This window comes from Marmota monax, unplaced genomic scaffold, assembly GCF_021218885.2.
Source record: "Marmota monax isolate L192 unplaced genomic scaffold, Marmota_monax_Labrador192_F-V1.1 WCK01_AAM20220418_F8-fsc00021, whole genome shotgun sequence".
Lineage (NCBI taxonomy): Eukaryota > Metazoa > Chordata > Mammalia > Rodentia > Sciuridae > Marmota > Marmota monax.
Window position 1 is genome coordinate 18,288,198 of NW_026695228.1, and position 24,346 is coordinate 18,312,543.

Genomic DNA, 24,346 nt, shown 5'->3' on the forward strand with positions numbered 1-24,346 from the left:
GAGGGGGGCCTGCTGGGCGGTCGGGCCTGGGGGAACCCTGTGTGCACAGACACACACACTCCACATTCCAGTAGTGCTCCGTCAGCGTTTGGGCAAACCAGGATTGTGTGGCTTTGGGAGGGCGGAGAACAAATAACCCCCAAATTTGGGAGAGGGCGGAACTGGGGCTGGTTGGAAGGGACTTAGGAGAAGCCTAGGGAGCCACTTCTGTGCCGGGTCATGGGTTCAAGGCCTGGTTCTCCTACTATTCTCTGAGGTGACTGGGTCAGCATTCCTGAGGGTCGTGACTCTCTTCCCAGGCAGGCTCATCCTTACCCCTCCCCACGTTCCCCGCCACCACCCAAGGCCTCAGGATCAACAGTACAGCACAACAGATGTGCCCCCAAGCACCCCCTAATGTCTGCAGCACGAGGGGCTGTGTATCAAATTCCTTGGGCCCCTCTTCCCCCCTCCCCAGTTTCATACATTCCTCTGTCTGGACCCTTTTCCTCCACACCCTGATCTCATTTAAGGCCTTCAGCTTTCTGTCAGCCCCTCTGCTGCCGAGTGCTTTGGGTCCTATAGTCCAATTTCTCACACCTGCAGTCTGATTTTTTTTTTTCTTTCTTGAAACCTAGTAAAAAATTTTTTATCCAATGTCCAACTACTTCAAGACCCCACCAGATTTTATTCTGTTTCAGCCTGAGTTTCTGGCTTTCCTATACCACCCCCGTCCATACGATCTAATCCATGTCCCCCTGGTGACCTCAGAGTCCCTGGAGATGGTGTCTGGAAGAACACAGGATGTTGGAAGGCTGCCAAGAGCGATGGGTGGCCATACAGGACATCAGAGCAGCAGAGGAATGATTTGTTCTGGATCTGTCACAGGGCCCAGCTCCCACAATATTTTTGTCTTTTGAGTTTAAGTTCCAGACCCCAAACCTCTGCCCTAAAAACCGTTCTGAGGATCTACTGCAATATCTGTTCCCCACGATGTCACTGGACCTTCTAAGGTTCTGCAATGTCAGAGGGACTGTGGAACCCTGTCTGGGGTTCTGAGGCTTAACTCTGCCCTCAGTCCATCGCCCTCAGCCTCCTAAGGATTGGAGAGGCAGGCGGCTATTCCCGCCACCATAGAGCGAGCTCAGAGATTAGGTCCAGGCCAGATGAGCAAAGTGAGGCAGAGACCTCAGATCAGACCTCAGGCTCATGGGGCATATGACCTGGCACTTGAGCCCTGGAGGGGACAGCCCTGCAGGGGACCACGCTGGGAGGACAAACCCTTTACCCCTTCCTATCGCGTTCCACCAGCAGCAGGGCCACAGGCTGGACCACCCTGCTTGAGGGGGGAGCTGGGACCTGTGTTTATGCAACTGTGGGGAGGCCACAGCCTGGCTGGCAGTGCCGCCCGCCCAGCACCAGGGCTGACTCAGCAGAGACCCCCAGCACGGACACACTTAGACAAGCCCGCAGACCCACAGACACGCTCACTCATGCACACACAGCGGCAAACACACAGGTACAGATGCACAGACAAATGGGCACAAGTGCACCTACACACTCACAGACACACACACGTACAAAGTGTGAACACAAGCTCATTCACAGTCACGGACACACATGCATGCTTGTAGATGGGCACATGCAGACACCCAAGAACACAGAAATGCACGTTATCTCCCTGGTCAGGCATCTCGGGGATGCTGAGCAAGGAGGAGGCTCACCTGTGCAGCTGAGTGCCACCTCAGGTGAGCCTGCCTGGGAAGAGCTGCCTCCCTGTCCACCTGGCTCAAATACCCACAGCCAATGACCCAAGTTTAGGAATGACACGTGGTCAGTACAGCCACATAGAACATGTAAAGGGCCCCAGAGGGGCAATGTGGCTGTGGCAGGGACAGAGACACATTCTAAGTAGAGCTGTGTCTCAAAAAGTGGGACCAAACAGCATGAGCCAGGGCTCATCAAACACAGTTGTCCTGGTCCTGCCCCCACCAGTCACATCCATCCTGTCCCCTCCTCATCTATATAAGACTGGGGAAGGCACAGAGTACGAGGGTCCTCTAGGATGCTCCCTTCCACTACCAAGCCAAGGTGAGTGAGCTGATAGCTCCCAGGAACAGGGGAGTCTGCAAGATGGGGAGATCTTTGGAGTTAGGCAGGCATTCTTGACTGAGCAGGACACATGTGCCCTGGGATCTGAGATAGATGTGAACTTGAAGGTTCTTGCCTAGTGATGACTTGGAGCACCCCTACAATCCCTGCTCAGGACTTCCGCTCACAGACAGCATCCCCAGAAAGAAAATTCTGGGACAACCCAAATCCCATCCATGCTGTAGCATGTGTCAGAATTCTTCCTCTTTAAGGCTGAATACTATTCCATCACACATATATGCTACATTTTGCTTATCTATTCATCCACTGGTAGACATTAAGTTGTTTCCATCTTTTGGCTATTGTGAATAACACTACTATGAACATCAGTGTACAAATACCTATTCAAGACCCTATTTTCAATTATTTGGGGTATATACTCAGAAGTGGAATTACTGTGTCATATGGTCACTCTATTTTTTATCCTTCGGAGGACCTACATGCTCTTCCATGGTTGCTGCACCATCTTGCATTCCTACCAACAGTGCACAAGGGCTCCAGTTTCTCCACATCCTCACCAACACTTGAAATTTTCTACTGTTGTTGTTATTGTTGTTTTTATAGCCACCAACCTAATGGGTGGGAAGCGGCATCTCCAATAGTTTTTGTTTGTTTCTTGGTTGGTGGATTGGTACCAGGGACTGAACCCAGAGGTACTCTACCACTGAGCCACATTCCCAGCCCTTTTCCATTATTTTATTTAGAGACAGGATCTTTTTTGTTTTTTTTTTAAAGAGAGAGAGAGAGAGAGAATTTTAATATTTATTTATTTTTTAGTTTTCAGCGGAAAACATCTTTGTTTGTATGTGGTGCTGAGGATCGAACCCGGGCTGCAGGCATGCCTGGCGAGTGCGCTACGGCTTGAGCCACATCTCCAGCTCAAGAGAGAGGTTCTTGCTGAGTTGCTTAGGGCCTCACTAAGTTGCTGAGGCTGGCTTTGAACTCGCAATTCTCCTGCCTCAGCCTCCAGAGAGACTGGGATTACAGATATGCCCCTCCAAGCCCTGCCTCTCTTGTAGTTTGGATTCACCTTGCCCTCAACGATTACTAACACTGGGCAGTTTTGCATGTGTTTTTTGACCATTTATGTATCTTCTTTATAGGAATGTCATTCCAGCCTTTTGCTCAGTTTTTAATCAGGTTGTTTGGGTTTTTGTAGTTGTTGTTGATTTACAGGACTTCTTTTTAATTCCTCTCCTTTAATCTTTGTCCAACTATTACCTTTTCAGATAACCCCTGACCCCATGACCTCATTATGTCAACCACCTCCCAGCTTTCTCCCTCAGGCTCCGGGTGTGCTGAGAGGATAAAAGCAGGAAGTTAGAGCCTCCTGTGACACAGTCACCCTCTGTATACACATTCTTCACACAAACTCAATCCTGACACACTCACATACACACAGACTTCCCACACCACCCTCAGGCAGCCCAGGGACAAAGTGAGCCCCTACCCTGCCACCCATTCCCAGTGTGACTCAGGCAAGGCCATTCCCTTGCCCACCTGTGACATGGGCAGCTCTGGGCCTGATTTTTTTAATTCCTGTTTTCTCAGACTCCCAGTGTCAGGCTCCCAGTGACAGCCTTGGGCTAGTGGCCTCAGCATGGCTGCCATCTCCAGAGGCGGGTGGGAGAGCAAGAGCAAAGGAAGGAGACTGGAACTCCTCTAGTTCAACCCTGAGCCCACCCCGCTGTCCGTGGCCCATAGAACAGACCCAAGTCGATCAGAGGTCCACTGAGAGGAAAGAGGGTAGGAGGGATCGAGGGAAGGAGAAGTTGGAGAAAGGAAGGAAAAGGGGGGAGGGAAAAAGAAAGGAAAAGAAGAAAGAAGGAAAGGAGGAAGTCATTTATTTATAAGGCCCTGGATGGAGACAGAATGCAGTCACAATGAGCACAGCCCCAGGCAGAGATGACAACCGCGCAGAGAGGTCTGAGGGCTTGTGCGGGAGTCTTGGTCCACTCCCCTCCTTCCCACAGCTCCAGGCCACTGGTGTCAGCATCACGACGGCAGATGAGACATCCCAGCTCGCCCTCCCTGGGCTCCCTGACAACAAAGGCAGCCACAGGTTACAGAGGAGGGGCCCATGGAGGTGGCACTTGCCAACCGAGTGCGGAAGTTGCTGGAGTGGGGAGGGGCAGCCGGAGGTGTGGAAGGGAGCAGGGGTCTCACCTGTGGGAGGCTCAGCTGGCCATGATATGCTTCACAAATGCTGGAAAGGGGAAAGGGATTAACAGCTCAGCCCTGGGCAGCCAGGTGGAGCTGGGTCCTTGGGCTCCCCCTCCCAGAACACCCGCTGCCCTGCTGTGCCCACCTTCATAGTTGATGCAGCCATTGGAGTCCTCTTGCCCAGCCATCAATTTCTCCACCTCATCCTCTGTCAGCCTCTCCCCTGGGAGGGCGGGAAGCTGAGTTAGCATCTTCCGGAGGTGTGACGGGGGAGGAGGGGACTCACCGAATCCCCCTGGATGGTGGATCTGCCTCTCTGGAATTCCCACAGCCAGCATTGCTCACAAGGCCACGGCTACCACCCCCACCTTTGAGGTCTGAGCACAAGTGACAAGTCAGAAGGGCAGGGCCTGGGGTGGGTCCCTGGTGACTTCTCCAAGTCTAGGCACCTTGGTGTATAAATGACCATGTATACTATACTATTCTCTGTCCCCACTAGGCTGACAGGGGCTCTCTCTATAAGAGAGGAGACCAGTCTCCCCCCCACACCTTGAGGCTAATGGAAGGACTCATGGGGCAGAGCTGGACTTTGGGGGATGATTGTGAAGGGGACCAAGACACCACCTACTGCTCCACAAACAAGTCCGGCATTTTCCCGACTCTACCAACTGCAGCTTCCCTGCCCCCCAGCCTCCCCTGGCACCTCCACCTCCCCATACACACACACACACACACACACACACAATCCCAGACAACAGCACAGGACTGAACACAGCAAGCACTCAATAAATGTTTGCTGCAGAAAAAAAGTCAGTCTGAGGAGAAGGGGAGGGCCCCACCATCCAGGCACCTGATTTTGAGGGTGAGTGGAGATGCACAGGACCCACAGAGGCCCCAGAGGATGCCCCGCACAGTCCACCCAGGAAGCAGACATGTGACCTTGACCTTCTTGGCCATTTAGAACATTGAACACCAGCACCAAGTTGACCCCGCTGACCTCCAGCCCTGCCCTGTCCCCAGAGCTCTTCCCATCTCCCTTCAGTTCTGTGAGTGGCACCAACATGCATTCCATATTCCCTGCCTAAATGGCATTTCTGTCACCTGCCACTGAGAGACCTTGACTGTGTGACTATCTCCATTTCACAGATGAGATGTGGGCCCAGCAGATGCCAAACTCAGGATGCCCCTGGAGAAGGAGCCAGGTGGGGAAGCTGCCCTCACCCAGAGTGGCCAGCACGTGGCGGAGCTCGGCACCCATGACAGTGCCGTTGCCCTCCTTGTCGAAGACCCGCAGCCCCTCCACGAAGTCCTCATATGTGCCCGTGTCCTTATTCTTGGATATGTGCTGGAGCATGGGCAGGAACGTTTCAAAATCCATCATCTTGTTATTAAGTTCTGCAGAGAGATGAGCCCAAGTCCCCGGTTAGAGGGATGGGATGGGCACATCCTTCCCTTGTGCCTTTTAATGAGAAGCCATCACCTTTTACACAGTTCCCAAAGCGTCTACACTAGTTTGCCATTTACAAAGCATGTCACCACCACAAGGCACTTTACAGTCTACTGAGAAACGCAGTTTGTACATCCTTTGCTGTTCACAGGATAGTTTGCTGCCCTGCACAATCACAGTGGGCTCTGTCCTTTGTTAAAGTCATTTTCTTATGGACCTCACCCTCCCCACTATCTGTGTTGGGTCAGCGACATCTGGGCCAATCAGAGGCCTTCCCTGGACCTGTGATGAAGGCCTGGGTTTCATTCTTCCTGGGAACGAAGTAAGCAACCTAGGTGGTCAGTCCCCAGTGACCAGGATGCCTGGCCAACCAACATGGGGCCAGATGGTCCAGGAAACCATCCTGCTTGTCGCCCTGCCAACACAGCCCCACATCCAGCCACCACGTCCTCATCTGAATGATGGGAGGAATGACAGGGCAGGGCAGGGAGGTTCACTGCAGCCCCACCCACTGGTGGCAACCCACCCTACAGAATCCCCTGGGACTAGCATTGTGGGGCTCCTGGACAGGGTGCACTACCTTCTTGTTTTGGCTTCCCCAGGACACGGAGCACTTCGGCTTGTGTGGGGTTCTGGCCCAGCGCCCTCAGGACATCCCCACACTGCCCGTAAGTGATCTTCATCTCACCCTTGGGTGTGCGGTCAAACAGCATGAAGGCTTCCTTGAACTCTGCAGGATTGGGCAGTGAGCTGTGGGCTCTTCAAGGGGAGCCCACCCCACTCCCCCACACCACTGCGGGACCCTCACACCAGGGAGCCCTGGGCTCAAGGGCCTGCTCACCTTCAATCTGCTCCGGCGTGAACTCGATCTGAAAAGAGGCCCCAAAGACTCAGTTCCTGGCTCATGGGGTGGAGCCAGGCCTCCTCCTGGTCACTCCTGACCAGCCCAGGCCCCAGGCCCTTTCTGTTCTAGCTTTCCCCTATTCTAACATCCTAGCCTCTACCACCCAAGACCTCTTGTTATCTACCTTGATGTCCACCTACCTCCCAACCCCTCCCTTGCTGTCCCATATGAAGGCCTTGGGTCTGTGGGTACCAGATCCTGATGCCTGGTGGGCCATAGCTAGAGGGTGACAGTAGGGGGGTTTCCTAGCATCCCAAGGCCTCAGCCCACTGTGGGCCTTACCTGATACCCTGGTTCTAGACAAATGTGCCTAAAGCCCACAGGTCTGACCAGGCTGGCTTTGCCTGGGGTCCTGTGGGCAAGACGATCAACATGAATGACATGGAAGTTTGGGGAAACTAAATGGTAAAAGTGAGGCTGCAGGCCAGAGGCACAGTGTGTCAACGTGGAATTCACATGTGTGTGTCTGCCTGTGTCTACTCCTTGCAGAGTCCCCTGGGTCCCTCAAGGCTGAGTGCTGTCATTCACAGGGCCCCACCTATACCTGTGTCACATGTCCTGTCTGTGGGCCTCAAGGAGGCTCTCCTACTTCAGTATAGCCTGCGGCCAGGGCTGTGCTGCCGAGTATTTGCTGAAGCCACTTTGAGGCCACCCTGAGGTCAGAAGGCCTCCTGGGACCCAGTGTCCCCCTCCTCACCTGATACCAGATCTATTTTTATCACTGCAGTCACTCTCCCCAAAGTCAAGGTCACATCAGGGAAAGGAGCTTGGGGGAAGGGGACATGACTGGCACCTCTCTCACTGCCACTCCCTCAGAGCCCCACCAACCTCCATAGTGCATGCCAGTGCCGAGGGACACCCTGTCCCTTCCACCCTGCATGGTTGTCCCTCCTGGTTTTTGTCTCAATTCAGTGTTGGAAAGAACAATTTGTCACTCCTGAGAGCTCTCTCCACAAGGAAACCTGGTACAATTCGTTTCCCTGGCAAAGGCTGTGCCCTTCACCGGCCAGCTGGGTTGAGGAGAAGGGGGACACATGAGGGACCTCATCATCACCACCTCTCAGAGCCTGGTGAGACTGGACAATTTTACCATGGGTCCCCAGGTGCTCAGAGCCTCACCAGGGGGCCTGCAGGATGCAAGCCTGGGCCCTGCAGGTGGCAGGGGGACAGTAGATAACTGAGGGGTGCCTGTGCACTAAACAGCTCCCAGCAGCCCCTGAAAAGGGGGCTTATCATCCCGTTTCACAGTCGAGGAAACCAAACCTCTGCGTAGGAAAGGAGCTTATCTCCTAAGGCGTAGCAGACTTTGGGTTTGAGCCTGTGTCTGCAGGGACAGAGGGTGGTGTCTCTGGGCAGGCTCATGGCCAGGAGGAGGATCTATACAGATGAGGGCAGATCTTGCTGAACATGCAGGAATGGGGAGGGCCCCTCAGGAGGCAGCTGGGGCAGCAGTGGCTGCTGGCCAGCCAAGAACGGAGAGCAGGCAGGACGCCGCGCGTGCTGCTATGCGGATGCCACAGGTGGGAGTCATGGTTCGTCCTCCAAGTTTAGACTCTGGGAGAGACTTCCCAGCCAGGAAGGGCTCCTGGGGCCACTGATCCGAGCTCCACAATCAGCTTCCTGCATGATTTATTCAGTCTGTGCCTTGATTTCCCCACCTTCAAGCTGAGGCCCAAGAGGGCTCCATCAGCTCTGGGCTCAGAAGTCTTGATAGCGGGGCTGGGGTTGTAGCTTAGTGGTCGAGCACTTGCCTCGCATGCATGAGGCACTGGGTTCGATCCTCAGTACCACATAAAATAAATAAATAAAACAAAGATATAAAAAAGAAGAAGAAGTCTTGATAGGGGTGATCCTGGACAGAGTCCTCACTAGCCTTCGCTCTCCACTCCGTCCACCCTAAGAGGCTTGGCATGGACTTGGGACACCCCAGCCAGACAAGGAAGACCCCCACCCCCGTCTGGCTCTAGGATTTGAGGGCTGAAGAGGATTAGTTGGCACCAACGTTCCCCAAGGAGCTTCTAGAACCACTGAAAAGGTGTTTCTTTCAAACCCCAGGCCAGACTCCATTCTTAGAGTGCCCAGGTTCTCAGTAGCACCAGGGAAGTCCTACATGATATCGCCCATTTCTCCTGCTGTCACCCTCCCAATACCTGAAGCAGGCAGGGCTTGTCCAACCTCGGCATAGACATTCCCAGCTTCCGCTCAGTGCTCACTTCCGGAGCTTGGCCTGACCCTGGAGTAGATCCACTGTGGGACCTACTCATCTCCTCAGCCCCTCCTACCTCAACCCAGTACCCACACCCACCTTGATCTTGGAGGCATCGAATTCAACCTCCTTGGGGCGCTCGGGCTCGGGTGCAGGTGCAGGTGCGGGAGCTGCAGCTGCTTTAGGGGCTGCCTTGGCATCATCCTTCTTGGGCTCTGGCTTTTTGGGGGCCATGGGAGCTGCAAGCACAGAGAGGGACGTGAGAGAAGAATGCAGAGAGCAGGGTAGGTGAGCGTCCTGTGCCCAGGCCTTTATCCTGCGGTGGACACCTCATGACCCCAGCCCCACCCCCGCCATGCACAATAGGGACAGGGCCATAAAAGGACATTGGCTCAGCTCAGGGGCTATTTTGGGGCCTGGAGAGGGCATTGTTCAGGCCCAGAAAGGGTGGGGGGAAGGGAGGGCTCTCATTCCTCCCAATCACCTGTTGGGGAGAGGGAGGGTGAGTGGGGGCAGTCGGATGCCACTGCTCAGCACAGGCTTATGCACACCACCAGGGCCCTGCTGCCCCTCAGCAGGTCAATAAATTGAACAGGTGTAGAAAGTTGGATGGTGCATGCTGAGTACTGTTGGGGGCGGGAAGCCTGGGTTACCCAAGGACACCTCTGGAGTTAACTTCCCATCTGGGCAGGGAATCCCCTGTGTCAGTGTGTCTGTCTCTGTGTAGGGGAAGGGGAGGCCAGGATGTGTGTTAATGTGTCTGTGTGTGGCAGGGGGTCTCTGCACATCTGTGTGAGTCACCTGGGTGTCCCTGTGTGGTGGGATCTCTGCACACTGTGTACGTCTGGCAGGAGGCGGGGGTCTGTGTATCTGTGCTCTGTCTCGGTGGGTCTGTTTCTGGGTGTCTGTATGCATGTGTGTCTGTGTGGGCCTGTGTGAGTGTGTTTGGGTGTTGCCTCTGTGTTTGTGTCGGGGTGCTTACTTGTGCCTGTGTGTGTCTGGCCATGGCAGGCAGCTGCAGCCCTGGCTACGGGTGCAAGGGTCTCCAGGCAGACCCAGTGCCAACAGAATGGCTGTCTCAAGGGCCATTTCCCCAGGCCAGTTCAATAGTCTCCCTCCTAGGTGCCTGTGCCTGGCCCTGAAGTCAGTTTCCCAAGTCTTACCCCTGGCTTCTCACTGCCCTCCCTGAGCAGCACCCAGTCTCCTACCTTTCCCTGCATACCTCAGGGCCCAGCTCCCTGCCTGATCATAGTTCCCACTATGCCCTCTGCCTGGGGCCCTTAGCCCTCCTTTGTTTGGCACTTGCAACACTCAGCCCCACCACCCCCTTTCCAGGAAGTTTTCTGACACTGCCCCACAGTTCCCTCTGCCCAGGATTTTAGTAAAGAATCTGTATCTCTGAAGGACCCCAAGATGTTGGACAGGGTTTGTCCCAGCCCAAGACACTCATCTCAATTTCTACCCTTCCATGCCCACTCCCAGCTCCCACCCCCCCAAGGCTTATCCGAGAGTGCCCAGTCCTTGGAACTAACCTTTGGTGCTTAGCCCTCAGCAAATGGCGGTGACAGAACACACCCTGGCTGAGCCACCATTTGGGGAGGTAGGGGAGGCTGAGGTGGCATAAGGCCTTTCCAGAGAGAGGGGACATCTTGCAAACACATTGGGCTCTGTTCCCTGCCCAGTGTCTGTGCCTGGGGGGGTAGGAAGAGGGTGTTCCTGGTTATTTTTAAGTGCCTAGAGCCTTTGATAGAAACTTCAGAGGCAGTGTCCCCACCCCCAGGCCCCAAGAGACTTCCCAAGTGTGGAGGGGGGGGGGTAGCTCAAGCCTGAGAGGGGGAAACATCAGGGCCTCTACCTGGGATACCCCACCATCTTCCTGCAGGGCCTGGGTCCCAGTCATCCTGTCACTCGGCCTTACTATGAAGGATCAACAGTCCAGGACTGGGTCCCTCTCTCCCCCACCCCCAGCTGGAGCACATTCCTGCCTTCATCTGGAGGGCAGAACACCCCACATCTGGAAATCTGACAACATCCGGGGTTGGGGGGGCAAGTTTTTCACTTTTCTTCCAGATGTTTGGCAACACTATTGAGAAAGAAGAGGTGGGGGGAGAGGGTCTGCAGAGACATCCAGAAATACCACAAAAGGAGAAGACAGCCTTAGGGGGGCTACAGAGACAGACCCCTGGGCCCCATGGCCTGTGCCTGCTCACCCTCAGGAGAGTTGACTCTGGACATCCCACAGTGGCCCCAGCCACTAACAGGAAATCCAAAAAAATACTACTCAATTCCCTTTCATTCATCAGGGCAAAACCAAAGCCCAGGAGAGAAGACATATGCACAGGATCACCCAGACACCCTTCCCCCCCCCCCGCACATTTCTTTCATCCTCACACAACTGTCATCCCTTGGAAACCACCCAATACTGACTCAGACAGGGGTGATTGACATGAGCATCCTGGCCCAGCTTCCAGGTCTGTAGACCAGGTGGACAGGCTATCCAGCCAGAGCCTTGTAGTGCCACCCAGAGGAGGGTGGTAGGAGGGAAAGTGTGTCTTGGTCCCCTTCCTTATACACAGGACAGGCATGCTCCTGAAATCCCATTTCCTCACCAGGGCTCACAGAGAGGCTGGGCCAGGCCTCTGTCTGAGTGACTCTTGGACTCCCCTGTGAACTCCTGGAGCAACAGTGCCCCAGGCGTCCCCACAGGACCACACTCAAATCAATAGCAGATGCCTGGCTCCTAGCAGGGGCTGCTAATGCCCTCCCAGAGTCTGACCTCTCTGCTTCCAGCAAGATTGGTTATCAGAAGCCAGCAGCAAGATTATGAATGGGCAGGTGGGCAGGGAGGGCCTGGCCCTGACCCCTCTCTTCCAGGTCCCAGACTGAGCTTCTAGGAATATCAGCTTAGCAAGCAAGATTCTGGCAAAGCCCAAGGGGCTTAGAGAGCTCCGCAAACTCTGATGTCTGAGCTGTGACCCAGTCAGATGCATATCCCTCTCTGGGGGCAGCCAACTTACCTCCCTCTGTCCTCAGACAAGGTGAAAGACACAGTGAAAGATGTGGGCCCTGATTTCTGAGGGCCCCATGTGTTGAGGCAGGAGAGCCCTAGCCACATGGGCTGCCTTCCAGGTTCTTCCCAGCCCACTCCCATCTACCCCCAGGGACTTTGCACAGGCTGCTCCCCTCTCCCTTCTCCATACAAATGCCTGGGACTCTGGCCTCTGCTCCTTGTCACTTTCTGGTCTCATGGAGATGTCTACTCCTATGAGGAGCCTGCCTGCTGCCTCTGCCCTATCTCTCTCCTGACTCCCTATCCATGCACACCCTAAAATGAGCTCGTTTTTCTTCTCCTATCTCCCAGATGTGTCCTCCCTCCCATGAGTGGCAACTGTCGCAGCAGAAATCTTCTCTCTTGCACACACAGCTATATATCCCCAGAATCCGATACACAGTAGGCATTTAATCAATGTTGGCTGAACAAATGTCCCAAGTTTCTCAGTTTACCCACCTCTCAGAGAGGGATAAAAACCCCTTTCCCAAACCTACCTCTGCAGTAGGGTGAGGGGAAATGGAATCTGCCAAACAACTGACAGGAGCCACTGCAGAGAGCCCCTCAGGATAGTAATGCAGACAGCAGTTGCCCCCAAGACCTCCAGCCATCTCCTCCTGCCCACCCCAATTCACGTTTATTCCTTATGCCACTCTCCCATCCACCGCTGAGACTTCTTAACAGCCTGAAGAAGTAAGAGTGACCCCCCCACACAACTAACTTGACCATAATGGCCGGCCAGCAGGGGGCGTAGAAGGGATGGGAACTGCTCTTTAGTTCCTGAACCCCAAACCTGGAACCTGGAAACCACAACACTGTCCCCAGACTCAGACCTCACAATCTGAACCCTACATTTGGAACCCAAAATCCAGAGACCAGGACTAGACTCTGAGCACCCCAGGATTTCTTTCTTTTTTTTCTTTTTTTTTGCAGTGCTGGGGATTGAGTCTAGTGGCACTCTACCACTGAGCTACAACCCCAGTTATTTTTTTTTTTCAATTTTGAGACAGAGTCTCCTTAAATTGCCCAGATTGGTGTCAAATTTACACTCCACCTGCCTCAGCCTCCAAAGTCATTGGGATCACAGGCTGATACTACTGGGCCCAGTCTGGACCCAGGATTCTAAACCTAGACCCTAGATCCAGGTCTCAAGATCCAGGACCCAGAACTTTGAACTCTAGGACTGTAACCCCAAACAAAACCTAGACATGCACGCCCAGCAGCTGGAGAGTCTGAGGCAGGAGGATTGCAAATTCAAAGCAAGACTCATCAACTTAGGAGACCCTAAGCAACTTAGAGAGACCCTGTCTCTAAATATTTTTTTTTTTTTCGAAAAGGATTGGAATGATATGACTCAGTGCAGCACCTCTGTGTTCAATTCCTGGTACCAAAAGAAAAAAAAAAGACCCAGAACCCAGGACCGGGCTGGTGGCTTTCCAGAATGGCCCCGCCTGTTGCCCCGTGTGGACAAGGGTGGGGCAGGAGAAAGAATAAACTCTTGGCCAACAACAGTGGTGGGTGCTTGGCAGACATCCCTGGTAGTGTTCAGGAATGTCCCTTGTCCCATCAGAGCCAGTTTGAGGAGTTTAGAGTATGGTGACACGTGGAGGGAGGGGGAGAGCAAGGAGGCCTGGTTATCCTGTGGGCCCCAGAGCCAGAGGCAGGGAATGAGGGTCAGGCACCCACGTGCCCTTGTACCCCGGGCCGCAGGCTCCGCAGGCTGCCCTGGCCCGCCCCAGCCCGCCTCTCCTGGCCCACAGCCTCTGGGCTGGGACGAAGTCCCACACTTCCCGGAGGAGTCGAGAACGCGGCCTGGGCCAGACCCAGAGCCTTAGAAGTAGGTCAAATGTTGCCATGCAGCAGGTCCTGGGGACCCTGTCCTGGTGCAGACAGGCCCCCAGGATGCTGCTCACCCTCAGAGACACATGCATGTATTCAGAGATGTGAAGTTGCTACCACATGCTACCCAGAGTTTTCTAGGTCCCTTCCTAGCTATACAGACCAGGCACGTGGCCCTGGTGGGGACAAGAGCTCCCAGCAACTCTCACTAGAGGTGTCACGAGGCAGACATAAAGACCACGAGGAGATGAATATCTGCATCATCTCACAAGGCCTTGGGTGAAAGTCTGACTCCAAGGTGGACTTCCCAGAAGGGCTGTTCTGCCACCAACAGGATGTGGCCGCTTCCCGGAGGCAGAGCCCCAGGCCATGAAAGCTGGGAAAGAGCGCCTGAGGGGAAGGAGGAAGACTCCCCAGGCTCTGTGACCCAGGACAGTCCCTGGTCCTCCTGGGCCTCAGTTTCCCCATCTGTACAATGGTCAGTGGTGAGGCAATATGATGATGGGTTCAGAGGACAGTCTCTGCCCCCACGTCCCAGCCCATCCTCACTGCCCCCACACCACACACAGACAACTCTGTCCTCGGGCAGGCCAAACACAACTCCCAGGCCCCTCCCTCTGCCCACTGTGCTGACGGGGACCAGATGCTCCAACCTTGTGGTTCTAGGGGTGGGGGTGGCAGGGCTCAGCGGGCTGGCAGGCAAGCCCTGGGTTTGGCCCAGGGACCTATAATCAGCTCCTGCCCCTCTGATCCCGGCCCAGGACTGACGCTTGGGGCTGTGGTGTCCTGGCCGGCTGTGGCCACGGCCGCTATATTTGGGAGCCCAATTCAGCATGAAAGAGGGCTGGGCGGGCAGGAGCCTCCAGGACCTAGGGCCTCATGAGGGACATTATGGGGACAGGACTTGGTCCATATGGAAGAGGGCACAGCCTTGCCTTCAGGGGGACAGTTTTTCTCAGGGTCCTGGCTTGGGGGTCACCTGCTGTGCCCTACATAGCTAGCCTAAGTGGGGGAGACAGAAAGTGTGTCTGAGAAGACTGAACCTCTTATTTGCTCCAAAGAGTCAGAACATAAGTGGGGCCGTGCATCTGAGTGAATAAGAAGGACAGGGGGCTGTCGAGGATAAATGGAGCAGATAAAAGACCGTTAAGGGGTCAGGCTTAGGATAGAAGGGACGAGGGGGTACCAGAATGTTTGCCAAGGCAACCAAGAAGAAGACTGGTATTGGGGTCAGAGGAAATAGAATGGGGTATAGCCTGGAGCCCCAGCTCCCCAGGCCTGCCTGCTGGTCCAGCTTCCGGACAAGGGCCCAGCCCTTCCCCCCAGCATGGCCTGTGGCCTCCCTGACTGCCCTGGACATTCCCTGCCACTGGGCCAAACCCTGTACTCTCCCACCAGCAGTCTCCCAAAGAGCAAATATTTATTGTCCTTGGAAGAAAAAAAAGAGTCCCCTTTTAGGATCAGGGTCTGGGAGCTGCTATTGAGGTTTGCAGGGGCTCAGTAGTGGCCTGAAATGACCAGAAACCCCCCCTGGACAGGCGGACAGAGGAGAGAGGAGAATGCGAAGTGAGCCGGTTTTGGAGGAGCGAGCCTGTGGCATCCCAGGCTGTGTGCTGGAGCTCTGCCCAGCTCTGGACCCTGGGCCATGCTCTTCCCTCCCCTTGCCTCCATTTCCCCAAGGCTTCCCCAGGGTCTAAGTGTTTATAGACACTGCTCATGAGGTGTGAATGTGTGTGTGATTGCGTGGTGTGTGTGGTCTGTGTGTGTGCAACCATGGGCCTGAGGGTGGGGCCACATGTGTGATTGCGTGGGAGTCTGTAGTCTTGCGTGTTTACATGTGTCACCATGGGCACGAGGCTATGGCCACGCGTGGGTATAAGCATGTCTAGGTGCTCCAGGCCAGCTCTGCGTGCGTGTCTGCCTGTGAGCCTGTCGTCTGTTGGCATGGGCGGGGTGGGGGCATGTGGACACAACCTCTGTTGAATGCCCAATTCAGTCAAAAATGCAAGTAAATTTAGCAGAGGAAAAAAAAACCCGTCAGTCAGACGAGGAGTCTGAATTGAGTGGTTGTTTGACTGGATGGACCAACTGTCTCAGGCAAACAGTTCACGCTGGCTGGGAGGAGGAACCGGCTCTCCAGGGCCGTCATGGAGAAACTGGAGACAGCATCCTTGACCATGGCAGAGACTGAGACAGAGACAGGAGGACAGAGAGAGCTCTAGAGACATGGAGACAGACCAGGAGACAAGCGAAGAGAGGGTTGTTGAGGTGGGGCAGGGACAAAGGTCATACAGGGAAGGATAAGTCTAGGTACACATGTGCATGCTCACGATCCTGTCACCTCTGAGCTCAGTTCCCACAGGGTATAAGGCAAATTCATTTTCACCTCTCTCTAGCTCTCAAGCCACCTGGCGGACAAGGAGTGAGTACGTGAAAAGGATGCAGAAAGATAGACATGCACGGCCGTGACCAGGGCACAGCAATGAGAAAGAAAGTGGTACAGGGGACCCGGATGACAGTGATGGAGGTGACAAGAAGGAAACAGTGGTGATGCCAGCAGAGAGGCAGTGCTGGATGGGAGGGCCTCACTCTCCCCCTACAAACCCCACCTAGTTCTGGTGGCCCCACCAGACCCAGGGCTGTCCCTGCTCTGCCCCACCCAGCACCAGCTGTGGCCTTGCCTCAAGTGGCCACACAGAAACCCTCTGTGGTACAGGGTGTGGACTTTGCATTGAAGATGGCCCAAACACCCAGCCAGGAATAGTTAGGGTCAATTTCGGTACCTGTCCGTTTGGGTATTTCTATATCTAGCTGCCCACCTGGTGTGGTTATGCCTAAAATGCACTCAGACACACACAGAGGATCCCCAGGCAGGCTAACCTGCCCCCACCGTGTGTCTGATCTGTCTGCAGATATCCGGCGGTTCCCGGATTCTCCCCACTCCACAATTGCCAGCCCTGCCTGTCCCATTCTGCCATCCCTGGGGCCGACAAGAATCATTCATGAGTGTGTGTGCATGAATACCCATAAGGTCAAGGGCCAGAGCAGGATCACTCCTGCCCACATACCTCTACATACCTCCTCCCAGCTAGATAGGTGCCTTAGCATGCATGTTCACACACCTGTGCACACACCCCCATACCTTTGCACATGTGTGTGTATATATATATATACACACACACACACACACATACATATGTATATATATATATATATATATATATATATACATACACACTTGCCTTTGCATACACATACACACACACACACACACACACACACCCCTAATGCTCCACACCCTGGAGCTCTCTATTAGGAACAGGCACTGGGAAGAAGGAGCAAAGCTAAAGACACCCCACCAGGCCCACCTGGTGCAGGCTAAGCATGTGTGTGCAGCGAGCACGTGCGTGCTTGTGTGTGATGTGTGTGCACGTGCATGTCAAGGTGTTTGAGGCCTTTCTACTGTCTCCTCCCACACAGCTCTGGAGGCTCCCCACCACTCACAGAAGGGGAAATAGAGGCCCATGCAGAGCAGCTGGGCTGGGGAGGTCAGCGTCCCTGGGTTTGGGGCTCCCAAGTCTCCACATCTGTGTTATTCTTGGCACATCCAGGCCAGATAAGGATGGGGTCAGAGCTTGGCTCTCGTGGGAAAGCACTCTCTGGAAGGCTCCCGACCCATTCCTTTCCCATATCTTAGACCCCAGGGCAAGCAGAGGGAAGGCCAAAGGGAAAGAGGGATGGCTGGAGGGCAGGCAAGTTCTCATCAGGCCAGCCTTGAGGGCTACAGGGAGCCCACAGCAGATTCAGAGACACAGGTGCCCAGGAATGGGGTGCAAGCTCTCCGGTCAACCCAGAAACATGCAAGTGCCAGGTCAGAAAACCTCCAGGCAGATGAGAAGGAGCCAGACCAGGCACCCTGCTCTCCATAGCACGTGAACTGAAACACTCTGCTCTAAGAGATTCATGAAATTCTGGAGCCAGGGCTGAGGTCAGGGGCTCTCAGGTTGGGAGCTGGGTTAGGTGGAGTAACCATTTTCCAGTGACAATTTGAATGTCAGAAGACACTGAAGCACCAATGCCCCGACCTTTGCCCCCTGCCCAGGTTTCAGTGAAAGACAGAGTCTTGTCAATAGGCAGACAATGGGCTGACATTCTGCACAAACAAAGGGCTCATACTAGGCTGCAGATAAGCTGGGGAGGACTGGGAAATTCCTGTACCCCTGAGAGCATTGTCTGATAATGAGCCCCACCCATCCCATCCGAAGGAGGGCTCTGCCTTCAGGAGACCCTTGCAATGCATAGAGCAGGGGATATCATAGGGCCCAGAGAAACCCCTTCCCTAGCCCACCACCAACTAGCATGCCCATAGCCTCCTCCCAACCTGTAATCATTGTAAATGCTATTCAGGAAAACATCATGGTTATCAGGAGCTTCTGCAAACCCAGGGCCAGAGAGAGAGCCAGAGAGAGAACATGCCAATCTTCCCACTCCCATTGTCCCACTGAGGGAACAGCCCTAGTGACAACTGGGCTGGGTTGGGCTGGGATGGGAGACTAAGGTGAATCCTCCCTGCAACCCCTGGCCTCCCAGGCATCTTGTTCCAGCTGAAGGTTGAGCTAGAATTGCTCCAGTTCTGCCCTTGAGCTGTCCGGTGATTTTCTGAGAACTCCCCATCAGGTAAAGTCAATCTCACGGGGCTCTAGAAGAAGAACTTTCCAACAGTAAAATGTCAGGGACTTGTCAGAGTACTAAGGAGTCCTGAGATCCTGGGATTTGCCTTCTTATGAAGAAACAGGATCAGAGGGGAGGGCTCAGTGGTAGAATGTGCTTAGGGTTTCAGAGGACCTGGGTTTGATCCCTAGCACCACAAAAGTAATAAATCTCCTAAGAATCGGGAGTCCGAGGTCTCACCCTGCTGAGAGTTGAGGGCTGCAGACCCAGGAAACCTTCAGAAGGGAAGAACATCTGAAGGGCATTCAAGAGCTGCCTAGGCTGAGATGGGAAGAGCAAGCCAGACCCCAGCAGGGCAAGGGCAGAGGCCCACATCTCAGGGAGGACTCAAAGAATGGGAACACAGGGCATATCTGCCTCACCCCCCTGGGGTCTCCATGCCTGGTCCAGCACACTGGAAGTGCAAGAGTGTTTAGGCAATGAGCAACCGGATCCAGGGAACTTCAGGAGCCACAGGAGGCAGGACTGGATTTTAGAAGGGTTCCTCTCTCTCCCCTGCCTCTCCTTTGTCTGCTAGGTCATCATTTCCCCTCCCTCCTCTGTGGTTTTGCTTGACTTGGAAGACTGATATAGAGCCATCCTGGATCCAGCTCTGCTCATTGAGATGGAGCCAGCCAGGCACGGAGAAGGTGTTACCTGTAGGGACAGGATGTGCTTTATGGTTTGGGAAGCCAGGGCTGCGGTTCCATACCTCTGTGTCCCCATCCTGACTCAGGAAACCAGAGAAGGAAAGGAGAGCAGTAGAGCTGGGAGATGCCTAGGCCCAGGAGAACGTGACTGATTCCAGGAAATGGGGCTTTTCACCCACTCCTGAAGGAGGCAGAGGGACCCCAGGGATAGAGCAGTGGACAGAGCAGGAAGGAGTTGGACGTGTGACTTTGGGCAGCATCCTGCCTTGGCTGAGCCTGGCCAGGGGGCTGCCAATGTCTCTTCCAGCTTCAAGAAGGTTTCTGAACTAGGTATAGCCACTCTCCTGTTTTTGCTGGAATCTCCTATAAAGCAGTGACTTACCTGTCCCCAGTGAGGGCCCTTCAGCCTCTTTCACAGCTGATAGGAAACTCAGAGGGCATGGACCATAAGAAGGCCTGGGGACTTGGTCTACCTGAGGGGGTGACCTCTGGCATGCTGATACCCTCTCTAGACATAGCCTTACATATGAAGTTTTTTAAACCTTCCTGAAGTGCTACCTCTCTCTGACCAGTTCAGCCAGTGTCCTCTGGGCCAGGCTGTGCTAGTGCTGGTTAGCCAGGCAGAAACAGCTCTGATCCTGGCCCCAGAGATGTTCCCAGAATCCATCTAGCTAGTGTCCACTGAGGCACTCAAGATGAGAGGAAACTGAGGCTCAGGTGTCCTTAAATGGCCCAGCATGACTAAGGACCACCCACATACAGGATACCTCCAAGCCAAACAGACCAGAGTGTCAAGACTAGGGTTCCTCATCTGAGGTCTCAGGGCCACAGACCCCAGCTAGGACCCAGTGTCTGAGTTAACCCCCTCCCCACCACCTCCTCCTTCCTGGTCCCCTCCTCCCTTCAAACCACAGGACCCAGCGGCCTCTGGAACGCGTGCCCAGGACCTTGGTGATATTTTGAGTTTAAGAAAACTTTGCAGTCGGCAGGAGCTCTTAAAGGTTATAAATAGCAGCTGCGGGAGCCCATGCCGGGAGAGGCGGAAACACGTGTCAAACACGCCTGGGAGGGGGGTATTCCGAGGCCTAGACCCCCCCTCCCACACACACTAGAGACCCACCAGGCTTCTGGGCATTTTACAACCACTGGAGCGGGAAGTCACACCCCACCCGGAAGGCGTCTGGGAAGCTAGACCCACTTCTAGCCCCCACCAGGGTCCCCAGCGGCTGGCCAGGTTGCCCAGGGCATGTGGGGCCACTGCTAAAAGGGGATCTGAGTGGGAGCTTTCTCTCACCCCTCTGCTGCCATGCAGGGATCCCCTCGGAGCTGACCAACAGGGAATCTCAGGGCTGAGAGGGCCTTGCAGAGTGTCCACTCTAACCCCAGGAAGCAGCTGGAGGACCTGAGGACCAGGATGGAAAAGTCATGGGAGAGTGGGGCAGGAGTCAAAGCCCCAAGCCACAATTCTTCCACCAAATGCTGCTGCGGCCCCCCTTCCATTCAGAGGGGACCGTCACTCACTCACATAAAGTATGACTGGTGGACTGTAAAGGGCCCAACCCTGGGATAAGCAAGCTCTAGGGCCTCATCCCTCACAATCTAACCAATCCCAGCCTTTCTGCCTCCAAAACGATTGATTGAAGTGATGAGAAAGAGAGGGCTAGAGAGGAAGGGGGACGCCACCTACTCCAGTGGTGTGCAAGGTTGGATGGTCAACAACCCAAGGGAGGGCATGGGATCGCAACAAGGAAGTAGGTGGTTGGGAACATTGAAGGCCCTGTGATTTGAGGATGTGCCTTTGGCAGCTTAGTCTGAGGGGACGTCATTCTGACTTAGGAGAAAACAGTTATGAAGGCCCCTGGCCACTGAAGGAACATTTCAACCTCCATCACCTCCCTGAGTCTTCCCATCAGCTCCTCTGTGTGCATGAGGCAGGAATCAATACTCCAACACAGAATGTAAAAACCAAAGCCAGTCTGAGCCTCCCACCCACCATCCCCAGGCCTTCCCCACTCATGCCTCACCTGCTGTCCATGGTCCCCATTAGGTCTGGGGTCGGGGGTGTGGAAGCCAGGCTTGGCGTCCAGGAGCTGTGAGCCTCAGGGAGCCCCAAAGGGTTATAGGGCTCCCAATGAATGGAAGCCTGTTGAGCTCCAAGGGGGCCCAGCCCAGGTAAACATGGCTGGGTCTGAGCAGCCATTCTCCCCCTGCCTCCTTCCCCAGGACCGAGGACCAACACACGACTTCCTGTCCCCAGGGCTGAAGGCTGGCCTCGCCCTTCAAAGCCCTAGGCTGGGGCCCACTGGAGGGACACGAACTGTACTAGCAGCCCCCATGCTTAAGGGGAGAGAGGCCCTCAGGTTTTCAGATTCAAAGATCTGCCTGTGTCTAAGACAGCAGTGCTTGGGCACTTTAAGGAGCCCATTAGAATCTCAAATTGCCCATCTGTTAATGTCTGATCAGAAACTGAGGCAATGGGCAGGAAGACGTCCAGCTCACATTCTCACAGGTCAGGGCAGAAAGGGGCCCCAGTTTCCTGCTCCCTGGCCAGTGAGAATGGGGATGGTGGGAAGAGTGGGACAGGGCACATGGATTAAGGAGGAGGGAAAGGCTTCAGGAGTGAAGGGTCAGGGCTGCAGGGAAGCTTAACAGAGGCCGGGGAGCCCTTCCTCTTTTAGATCTGACTGCCCACTGACCCTTAAAATGGAAACCTGGTCCCCTACTGGCCCTGGCCACAGAATGGACAATGCATCCCAGGACGTAGGATGTCCCTGTAATAGCACATTTTGAAGTAACCCTGGGCAGCAGCCTTGTGAACGATCCATTCTGCTCACTGAGCCTGTTTCCCCTACCCGGAGACCAGGTATTAAACAGCTCCCTGCCTCCCTTTCTAGTTTGTGAACCAAAAGATACACTGAAAACTATAATGTGTGGTACCCTCCCCAGGAGCCTGGAAGACCTGGGAAGAGGTGGCTCCTGGGGTTGAGGGCCCTAGGGACATATCCCAATGGAAAAGGGGTGTTTTAGGGCCAGCCACCTCACATGCTGGGCACTGGAGGCTAGGCCTGGAATGTGCTGAGCAGCAGCTGCCATGTGAATCATTATACCTCATCAGGCTGAGCCTGAAACTTGCAGACACAAACCAGTTCAAGCTGGGCTCAGGCAGAAGGGCGGCCTCCAGCCAGGGTCGCTGGGCCCAGGGACCCTGGGCTGAGGTTTCCAGGATTTTGTAGGGTTTCTTTCTCCTTGTCAACATCCTCATAATCAGCATCCAGCACTGGCTCTGCCACAGCCCATTCTATAGACCCTCAGAAGAATGTCATCCTGTCCATAGTCCCCAGCCTCAGTGTACAAGCAAGACATGAGCATGAGAGGCATAGTAACATGGGGGCAGACAGAGAGGGCTTCCTGTAGCTGTACACCAGAAGCCCACATTCCAGTGAAAAAGGAATCAGATACAGGGGCTACAGGGGTCAGGACAAGGACTGGGATGAAATAAGTTTCCCCACATCTCTCCTAATCACTGGATACCCCGTGAGGGAGGTCAGGACTTTTCTGGTCTCAGTTTTCCTGTCTAGGATGTGGGAATGAAGCAGACTTAGGCCCCATCTGAATCCTCAGGGTGACTTAAACTTGAACAAAATCATACCCAATGCTGGCCTGGTATATTAAGCTGTAGAAAGGGCCAGAAGGGTCAGACAGGGACACAGGGACAGACAAAAGAAGAGTTAATCCGAGACAGAGAGTTGGCAGGGCAAGAAAAGGATCACTGAGGCACATACTCACCTGAGAGACCGAGGTGGCCTGGGTGCCTGGAAGGCATACCCATGAGGGTTGTGGGGAGGGCCCAGCCCAGGGCTTCAGAACACTGCAATGCTTGGGGTCTGGGACAAAGTCCTGGGCCACTGCAGGGCTTGGTAAAAAATAATTAATTTTTCTTTTCAAGCAAAAGCTCTGAGTCAGAGCTTTTCCTATCCCCAACGGCCACATCCTCACTCAGGCTTGGACCTGAGAAGCTGCTTGAGAGGGATCCATGGCCTCCCCATGGCCGACGTGAGTGTCCTGTGCAGCTTCAGGCCTGATCTAGAAGGCCTGCAGACTCCAGGTAAGTGGGGACCAAGGGAGCTCCAGGGGCCTGAGAACATCTAAGAGAAGCAAGGTTGTGGTTCCCCACGGGGTGAGCATTTACACACCTGTGTATGCCATGGAGCAGACAAGGGCTGCTCTTGTGAACCCATGTCTGTAGGTCTGGTATGGTGACAGCGGGGGGGCATGACCATGAGATCAGTCAGAGAGGAAGCCTATACCTCCAGCTGCTTTAGGAGTATTCCCTGACAGAATCTGCTGGTCCCTGTGCCCCATCTTCCCTCCCTTTGCTTTCCAGAGAGGTGGGAAATCCAGGCCCCTGCTGTAAGGGGAGGGGGCTGCCATCCAGCTGCTATTCAAGGCTCCAGTGATTCTGCCGAGTGGGGGGTGTTTATGAGCAGCTGAAATGGCTGTAAAAGTGGCACCTCGCTTCACTTATGGCCTGGCCATCCCCTCCCCTACTGGCCCCTTGCCTTGAAAATCTTCCAGAGGGGCTTGGAACCCAAGAGAGGTCTGGGGTTGAGCCCTGGGTGAAGGCTCAGTCTGAGGTCAGGGTTCAACCAGGGGTTAGGGATCAGACTAGGATAAGGATTTGGTCTGGGGTCAGGGTTCATCATGGGCGTAAAGCCCAATCTGACAGCAAGGCTAATCTTAGGATACAAGTGACTTTGGGGCCAGGGTTGGGATGAAGGATCAGAAGCGTGTGATGTCTCAGAAACAGATGTAGACCTTTTATCTCAGAGAGCTCCCAGTGAGGCCAGGCTGCAGCCCTCAGAGAGCTGAGACTCTGTCTTTCCTGTTCAAGTCTGGTGCCCACCCTGGCCCCAGGTCTGTATACCTTGGCCAGAGCCTTACTCACAGTGGCGGCTGGCTGCAGAGGCCTGTCAGCCTGGGGCTGCTGTACTAGCAAGGGGTGGAGCCAAAGTCCAGCCCCTGCTCTAGTTCTGAGCTTTAGTGACTGCCATGGCTTTTCCTGCTAGGCCCCAGCTTAGGGATCATTGAGAGGGACTCAGACCCACTCCCCAGTCCTAGCCAGGCTTTTCCACATCCCATTGAAACTGACCTGAAACTAACCAGAAACTGACCCTGGGGCCCTGCCTGTCAAAGAGGTTAAGGCTGGCTCTGCCAGGTGCTGGGGTGCTACCAGTTAATGTGTGACACC

The 24,346-nt window shown here is 54.5% G+C and overlaps 2 protein-coding genes across 6 annotated transcripts in view; one reads left to right on the plus strand and one right to left on the minus strand.

Moving 5' to 3' along the window:
• Positions 1 to 3,957: 3,957 nt before the first annotated feature.
• Myl3 (myosin light chain 3) lies at positions 3,958 to 22,902 on the minus strand. The gene is made up of 8 exons (XM_046437646.2): positions 22,885 to 22,902; positions 8,950 to 9,089; positions 6,582 to 6,609; positions 6,321 to 6,470; positions 5,515 to 5,688; positions 4,439 to 4,516; positions 4,297 to 4,336; positions 3,958 to 4,170 (listed from the first exon to the last, which is right to left on the minus strand). Exons 2-7 carry the CDS (start codon positions 9,082 to 9,084, stop codon positions 4,308 to 4,310), a joined length of 594 nt encoding a protein of 197 aa, XP_046293602.2. The 5' UTR covers positions 9,085 to 9,089; positions 22,885 to 22,902; the 3' UTR covers positions 3,958 to 4,170; positions 4,297 to 4,307.
• A 144-nt stretch (positions 22,903 to 23,046) lies between these two features.
• Positions 23,047 to 24,346, plus strand: part of Pth1r (parathyroid hormone 1 receptor) — a 31,490-nt gene continuing 30,190 nt past the window's right edge. For 2 of the 5 annotated variants that reach the window (XM_046437639.2, XM_046437642.2), the window contains exon 1: positions 23,047 to 23,203. Coding sequence is in view for 1 of the 5 variants with exons in the window: in XM_046437642.2 (XP_046293598.1) it covers positions 23,143 to 23,203 (61 nt within the window). In the remaining 4 variants the exon portion in view is untranslated. The remainder of the gene's footprint in view (positions 23,204 to 24,346) is intronic. The other 3 variants (XM_046437643.2, XM_046437644.2, XM_046437645.2) reach the window with 2 other exon arrangements.